The sequence below is a fragment of the Ciconia boyciana genome, chromosome 9 (genome assembly GCF_034638445.1).
Source record: "Ciconia boyciana chromosome 9, ASM3463844v1, whole genome shotgun sequence".
Taxonomy (NCBI): Eukaryota; Metazoa; Chordata; class Aves; order Ciconiiformes; family Ciconiidae; genus Ciconia; species Ciconia boyciana.
In genome coordinates this window covers 36,007,009-36,014,966 of record NC_132942.1, presented here as the reverse complement: position 1 = coordinate 36,014,966, position 7,958 = coordinate 36,007,009, and the positions used below count along the sequence as shown (strand labels likewise).

The 7,958-nt window shown below is 45.2% G+C and overlaps 1 protein-coding gene across 12 annotated transcripts; it reads left to right on the top strand.

Annotated features, from left to right (window-relative positions):
* The first annotated feature begins 977 nt into the window (after positions 1–977).
* Positions 978–7,548, top strand: PDP2 (pyruvate dehydrogenase phosphatase catalytic subunit 2). 12 transcript variants are annotated; one of them, XM_072873301.1, is made up of 4 exons: positions 978–1,092; positions 2,151–2,242; positions 2,498–2,574; positions 4,580–7,548. In XM_072873301.1, the coding sequence occupies exon 4, from the start codon at positions 4,636–4,638 to the stop codon at positions 6,238–6,240; it is 1,605 nt and encodes a 534-aa protein (XP_072729402.1). In that variant the 5' UTR covers positions 978–1,092; positions 2,151–2,242; positions 2,498–2,574; positions 4,580–4,635; the 3' UTR covers positions 6,241–7,548. The 12 variants fall into 12 exon arrangements, with proteins under 12 accessions (XP_072729402.1, XP_072729405.1, XP_072729406.1 ...); XM_072873302.1 differs by having other exon boundaries at positions 1,092–1,217; XM_072873303.1 differs by lacking the exon at positions 978–1,092 and adding an exon at positions 1,433–1,450.
* Positions 7,549–7,958: the final 410 nt, after the last annotated feature.

The following is a 7,958-nucleotide window of genomic DNA, read 5'->3' as shown; positions in this document are numbered from 1 at the left end:
AAAATGCTTCAATACAAGAAGCCAGGAGAATAAAAAATGCACTGGTAATATCAAAGCCTGTTGTGACTTGTGAGCCTCTGTTTTTGCAAAATCACTGGTACAGGTTAAAGTGAGGACTACTTAGTAACCAATCCATAATACACAATAACTACTTATTAACCACCATGCACTTTGGGCCCATTCCTTGTCTTGTTACATGGTATAAAACTACCCAGTAGACATTTTAACCAAGACAAGCAGACACATGAAACAAAAAAAATCCGGGAGCCAGCAAAATGAGCCTTTACTTTTTGTTCTCCTTAATTTATATGGCCTATTATTTTCAAAAGGGCTTTGTGATTTTGAGCCTCATCAGCTGGTGGCCTCAGCACTGAAGGGTGTAGAATTGTATTTAAAAAAAACCCACCCAACCAAAAATCCTAAGGACCCTCCCTCAAGAGAATAACGCTTTTTGAACTTTATTAATGGGAAAAAAAAAAATTGCTGATGCTTTACTTTCTAATGCATCTCATCTGCTTGTTTTTATTGCTCACGTTTTTATCCTGCTTAAAAATACGCAGGAAACCGAGAAGTGCAGGGCCGAGGTCGCCTGGCCCTTCCTCAGCACCTCATCCGCGCTGCGAGGCCGCCAAGGGCACGACTCTATTGACCGAGCGCGGGGCAGCCGAGGTGACGGGAGGCTCCGGGGCCCGGCCCGGCCCAGCCCAGCCCCCGCCCGCGGGGATCTCTCCTCACTCCTGGGCCCGGCGGCAGCTCCGGAGCGAGCTTTACCTCGCCCCTCCGCAGCTGTGCCCGAGCTTGCCAGCGGAGGAGCTGCTGCGGGCAAAGGCAGGCGCTAGGAGAACATGGCGGAGGGGCGGGAGGGAGGCCGGGCTCGGCTCCGCGCGCTTCGTCCGTCCCGCCGTGTCCTGACAGGAACCCGCGCGCCGCCCCACGGCGCGGCAGTTGCTCGGGGCGGGGCGCCGAGGGCGGCTCTGGCGTCGGAGGCGCGGGTTGGGCGGCGAGGCTGTCAGTCAGCGGCCACCGCCCGCGCCGCGCCGGCGAGCCAGGAACCTGCAGGCGGTGGGGGTCGCGTGGCGGCTGCTGCGGCCGGTGGGTGCGCCCGGGGGCGCCGCGCGGGGCGGGGGGCGGGCGGCTGCCTGAGCGGCGGCGGGAGGAAAGCGCCGCCGTTGTCGTCGTCGCCGCCGCCGCCAGAGGGGCGCTTCCGCCGCCGCCGGGTGAGCCGCGCGGGGGAGCGCCGGCCGCGGGGGCTCGCCTGGGCGGCGGCCGCCGGCCCTTCCGCCGTGGCACCGGCTGAGCCGGGCGGGGTGGCGATGCTGCGGGACGGAGAGAGCGGAGCCGGGCCTGACTTGACGAGTCTGCTTAAGGGGCAGCCCTCGCCGCAGCGGGAGGACGGAGCCGTGGGGGCAGGAAGGCCGTGGGGCGGCTCTGCGGGCAAAGGCCCGCGGGGGTGTGTGAGGGGTGGGAGCTTGTGTGGGGTAGGGGTATGTGGGGACTGTGTGTGTGATGGGGTGTGTGGGGTCAGTGAGGGGTGGTGCGGGCTAGGAGGTGGGGAGCTTGTGGGGGGTAGCGGGGTAGGGGCTGGTGTGTGGGGGATGCGTGTGGGGTAGGGGCTGGGTGTGTTAGAGGGTGTGTGGGCAGTGTTGGGAGCGTGCATGAGGGGAATATGGGGGTGCGGGGTGTTGGGGGGGGGGGGGGCTGTAAAACCAAGTGTAATGGATATCTGTTGTTTTATTGGAAAAAGTGGGCATTCCTTTTCTGTGAGCCCCTGGTGCGTACTCTGACTTCCCAGCAGCAAGTGGGCTGTGTTGTGGGGGCAGTTTGGGTTTCAATGATTACACTAATTCACCTGATGAGGAAGTGCCGCGTTTGGTGCTGAAGTGGTAGGTGTGTCATGCAGGGAGCGTAAGGTTTATGTAATTGACTCTTACATAATGGTCTTTAGCACATTGCTTTTATCAGCACTGCTACCGTGTTTTAATGTGGCTTGTGCTGAAGTGGCTAATGGATGTGGGTGGGTGTCCTGGGCAGTGGAGTCTGCACATTGTGACTGGGTAGGAGCGTGAGGATGTGAAAATTGTAGTTACGGGCAGTGAGTAGGGGTGGTTCAGAAATGTGCTTTAGGACTGATTGATGCTACCTGACCTTAGGCAAACACACGTCTAAATGGTATTAGGCAATTCTGGTGCTAGGACAAAACCCACCACCTTGCTGTGTCTGTCAGCCAGCTGACGTGAACAGGGTAAGTTTGTTTGAAACACTGTTTCTATCTGCTTTTTGAGTCAAGGACATGAAAATTGCCTTGTTTCAATCGTATGTGGTTCAGAAGGGTGGGAAGAGAACGAAGAGAAAACAGCATGGGGAATGGCCTGGGAAAGGCTGGCAAACATGAAGACTTGTCTTGCACTGTCGTTGCTTTTTGGGTTTAGCTGCTGCTGGAGTTAGCAGTATCAGCTGTCTTCCTATTAGCTTTATTTTGGTTGTGTTCTCTCTGCAGTACAACAGAAGGTGTTGGTTGTGCTGGGAGATGCCAGTGTCCCAGGAGACTGCAGGCGAGCCTTGAGCAGTGAACTGGTATTGCCTCTTCCATCTGCTCTCCTGACATCAGCAGTAAAATCATGCAATGTCTTTGCCTGTCCTCATAGAGTCCCCAGAATTATAGTGGTGGGGGCTTGTCTGCTTTTTGCTGTTGTTAAGCATGGGTGGTACACTTCAGAAATGCTTTGTGACACGTTGCTTTTGTTTTGCAAATGGGATTTCAGTAAAGTCCTTGGGTTGTATCAGTAGGCCTTTTGTTTAGAGTAGTTCAAGTTTGTTTTTCGCTCCTGCTGATTTCTTAGAACAATTTTTATGCAGCTAGCCAGGCTGGCTTCTTGTTGTTTCTCATGAAATGCCCTGCTAAAAAAACAATATTGCAGTAGCATCTTTGGCCTGAGACCTAGAGTACACAGGGCTACAGGCCACCTGAAAGTGGTTCAGAGCTCACAGAAAACTATATTGTTCTAACTTGCTACTAGCATGATCTTTTGGGAGTAATTGTATTTGCAGTGCTACTATACAGTTAGCGTTTGAGATCCATGGGGCAAAATTCTGTTGTGGAGTAAGCATCCGGTTGTACTTAATTTCCCACAGCTTGAATACCTTATTTAAAGTAGGAGACAATAAGATGGACCTCCCCCATGGCAACTGAAGAACTTCAGCTGTTGTCGTGGTTTAGCTTTAGTTGGCAACCAAGCCCCACACAGCTGCTCACTTACTTCCCCCCGCCCCCCCCCCGCGGGATGGGAGAGAGAATTGGAAAAGTAAAAGTGAGAAAACTTGTGGGTTGAGATAAGAACAGTTTAATGATTGAAATAAAATAATAATAAAAAAATAATAATAAATTGTAATGGAAAGGAAAACAACAAAAAGAGAGAGAGAAACAAAACCCAGGAAAAACAAGTGATGCAACCACTCACCACCTGCTGACCAACACCCAGCCAGTCCCTGAGCAGCGATCCCTGCCCCCTGGCCAGCTCCCCCAGTTCATATACTGAGCATGATGGCATATGGTATGGAATAGCCCTTTGGCCAGTTGGGGTCAGTTGTCCTGGCTGTGCCCCCTCCCAGCTTCTTGTGCACCTGGCAGAGCATGGGAAGCTGAAAAGTCCTTGACCAGTGGAAGCACTACTTGGCAACAACTAAAACATCAGTGGGCTATCAACATTATTCTTGTACTAAATCCAAAACACAGCACTATACCCGCTACTAGGAAGAAAATTAACTCTATCCCAGCTGAAACCAGGACAACTGTTCAGGTGCCCTAGGTTTTAGTGCTGTTGGCAGCAGAGCTCTTCACAGCTGCTTGTTTAATTGCACTCCAAATGAACAAGCCAAATCGTAAACCTGTAAAAGTTGTCAATGTAACTGTGCTATAACTTTCACTGCATCAAAGTGTGCAATGCTGTGATAAATGCATTAATTAACCAGCAGTAGAATCTGCCTTCAGCTGTACAAAAAAATCCTACCTGTGTGAAGGTTGGTTAAGACTTTGAAGGTTAAAAAAAAGAGTTGAGTTTATAAGCTGGAACAGAATTGGAAAGGTAGACTAGCTTGTTCTAGATGTGAAGATCATGGCAATTCATGATCAGGCTTTTCAGATCAGGCAATTCAGATCAGGCTTTTTTAAAGTTGCACATTAATTGTCACTTAAGTTCCTATTTTCTAACTCATTGGATCTGTTTGTTCTGTATCATGTTAGAGGAGGCTTTTCACTGAACAGTTTTTGATTACATTTCTTGTAATGTCAGAATTTCTTCTTAGCCTTGCCACAATGAGGAAAAACATGCCTGGAAAATAAAAACTAGCTTTTCTGATGAGTTAACTGGAGAGGGGCAGTCATATCCCAAGCTAAATTCACCAAGGTTATAATTAAGTGCTGGAAATTGTATCACTTTTAAGATGCCTCTATCTATAGTGGTCTTTATTGGAAAAAAGTTCTGGATATCTCTCTGAGCTGTAGGCTTGCTTTTGTATTGTTATATAGAAAGCTTCATGTGAACGTTCTAAATTTTATACCTTTCCTATTCTTACATTCCAGGCTGTAAGGACATTCTGTGTTACTGAAGGAAGGTGCTCCTATTTGTGGAGTGACTTATGATGTCAAGAACTGTATCATCCTGGCTCTTAAGCTCAGCAAGAAACAGCATTGTTTTACAAGGAAAAGGACGTTTGTACTCAATCTATATCCCAAATAGAAACAAGATAAAATGGAAGCTTGTCTTTTCCAAAACACGTCCCTACCCTGCTGGGAGCTGCAGCTTAGACAATACTTTCTCCTTAAAAAAAGCATTCCGACACACTTCCACCGAAGAAGAACATTTCACTTTCCAGTTGTCTCCATCACAAATCAATGATATACTCAGAGCAGGTGAATTATCCCATAAAATATTGGATTTAAATGGTAAAAATGCAAATTCTGTGTTGAGGTTTGAAAGTAACCAGTTGGCATCCAACACCCCTATTGAAGACCGCAGAAGTGCAGCCACTTGCTTGCAGACCAGAGGGATGATGTTTGGAGTCTTCGATGGTCATGCAGGTTCTGCATGTGCTCAGGCAGTAAGTGAGAGACTACTTCATTATATAGCAGTTTCTCTCATGTCTCGGCAAACCTTGGAAGAGATCGAGCTTGCTGTGGAGCGCATGAAACCAGTTCTGCCTATTCTGCAGTGGCACAAGCATCCAAATGATGTAGAGTATCGAGAAATAACTTCACAATATTTTGAAAACCTCCGGGTTTACTGGCAACATTTACTGGACTTAGACACTGAGCCAGGATTTAGTTTAGAAGAAGCCATGATATGTGCATTCAAAAGGTTAGACTCAGACATATCACTGGAAGTTCAGGCTCCCCAGGAAAATGAATTGATGAGAAATATTGCCCTTCAAGTAGCTTTTTCTGGCGCAACAGCCTGTGTAGCTCACATTGATGGTATTCACTTACATGTTGCAAATACCGGTGATTGCAGAGCAATTTTAGGGGTTCAGGAAGAAGATGGAACATGGTCTACTCTCCCTCTAACCCGAGACCACAATGCCTTCGATGAATTTGAAATTGGACGACTGAAGAGAGAACATCCTAGATCAGAGGAGAAAACCCTATTTGTGAATGACAGATTACTGGGGATTCTCATGCCCTCCAGAGCTTTTGGAGATGTGCAATTAAAATGGAGTAAAGAATTGCAACACAGTGTTCTCGAGAATAGCTGTGATGTTGAGGCTTTAAATATTTATCAGTACGTTCCTCCAAACTACCATACACCCCCTTATTTAACTGCAGAGCCTGAAGTCACATACCACAAATTAAGAAGCAAGGATAAGTTTCTAATTATTGCTTCAGATGGGCTATGGGAGATGCTAAGTAATGAGAAGGTTGTGAAACTTGTTGCTGGACACCTTACAGAGCTTAATGTGCAGAAACCACAAGTGGCTTTTGAGAAACCAGTTAATTTGGGTTATATGCACAGCTTGTTACTTCAGAGGAAAAACAGAGGCTTTGCCTCACTTGACCGGAACATAGCTACGCATTTAATAAGGCATGCAATTGGAAGTAACGAGTATGGGGAGGTGGACCAAGAGAAACTTGCTGCAATGCTGACGCTGCCTGAAGACCTTGCGAGAATGTACAGAGATGACATCACAGTTACTGTGGTGTATTTTAATTCAGAAACAATTGAAAATTACTACAGAAACAATGAATAGACACTTGCACTGCTGCTGTTCTATACCACTAGCCAACTTTGATACTGAAACCATTACTGTTTTTCTCTGATAGTCAAGCCGTTACCAGTGTTATGGTTTGGAAGTTCCTAAATCTTTTTGTTACTTACTAGTCTTGAAAATAACTTTCTAGAAGCGAATTGGGTGAAAGTTCCCTGGGTTTCCAGGTCTGTACACACCGAAGAAAAATGTTTTGATAAAAGTTCACTGAAATGTAATTGAACTAAAGATTGCTGACCCAGTTCTGATTCCATGGGAACCACTGGTAAAACTTTCCAAATGAACAAACAAGAGAAATTTCACTGAGACTGGTACAGTTTAATAGAGAGATGGATAATACCTGTAGCTGCATGGAGTGTAAGAAAGGCTCCGCTCTTGTGGAAAATGAGTAGCACCCTATTGAAGCACTGCAATTGAATTAAATAAATAAACTACCAAACCTTTATTTGATGTAACAGTGTCAGATGCTTTAACGAATTGCCTTGTATATGTGCAGACAACACTAAAGAAGGCTGTTCAAAGAGCCCTGGGATTGTCAGACATTTTTTCCCTAATTCTTTTTTTTAAGCTAGGAAACAAAATAATATTTTCTTCCACAATTACTTTGAAGTGTGAATGCATATTCTCTTAACTCTGTGTGTGGACTTGTGTGACAACTTACAGCTCAAACACACATGAGGGACTTCACAATTCCCTGGTTAGGAATTAACAGTACTAGACTTAAGCATTTAAGTGTCTAACTTGCTTAAAGAATATACTCTCTTATTAAGTATTGATCTATGAAGTGCTGTGCATCAAATCCACCAACTTTAATTTAAATGAAGTTTGACAGGTCCAGAAGCTCAAAAATTCGCCTAAATGTAAACACAGCAAAAGAGAGCACCTTTCTCTTCAGATTTAACTTAAAAGAGAGAAATAAGTGGTGATATTTCACCAAAATATGTTTAATCTTTATTTTACTCTTATTCTTGCCTTTGGACATCAGCTTTTCCTTATAGGTGCAGAGTTGTTTTCTCTAATGAATGTATGTTCTAATCTCTGAATGTATACTTTTCTGTACTTTACAATGGTTTTCTTTTATACTGTGCTTTCTAGAGTGCCAATCCAAGCTTGCAAATTAGCTGTATTTTCTTAAATTTCACATATGGTGTTCTCTAGTGACTCTTTTCCTTGTTTATGCACAGCAGTAACTGTTGCCTGCAAGAATATGCATACTGGGAATACAGGACTGTTTACTGCTGTTGCTACCAAGTAAGAACTCATGTGGGTGCAGCAGAGCAGATAAAAATATTGCCTTTTTTTTTTCTTCTGAATTTCACTTAAAATAAAAGCATTATCCTGCAGTGTAGCAGATGAAAAAGGACTTACATTTTTCTCAAGATCTTAAGTAGATGAGATCTTGGGCTGTAAACCAGTAGCAGTTGTGGATTTGGGGCTTTTTGTATACTCTTCCTCCAGATAAAAATTCTCAATGCTTTTTCAGGCATTTAAATAATCTGTTTTGAAGATTGATTAGAAGGAAACTAAAACTATTTACAAAATATTCATGCTTTTGACTATTCAGGATTGACCTGTAATTCAGTGCTACAATTGCAATCACTGAATGCATCCTTAAAAAACCTCTGTTCTGGAAAACTAATTTACTCTTAAGATTTTTCATCTAGTAGATATTGGAGTACATCCAGCAATTCAACCTGGAG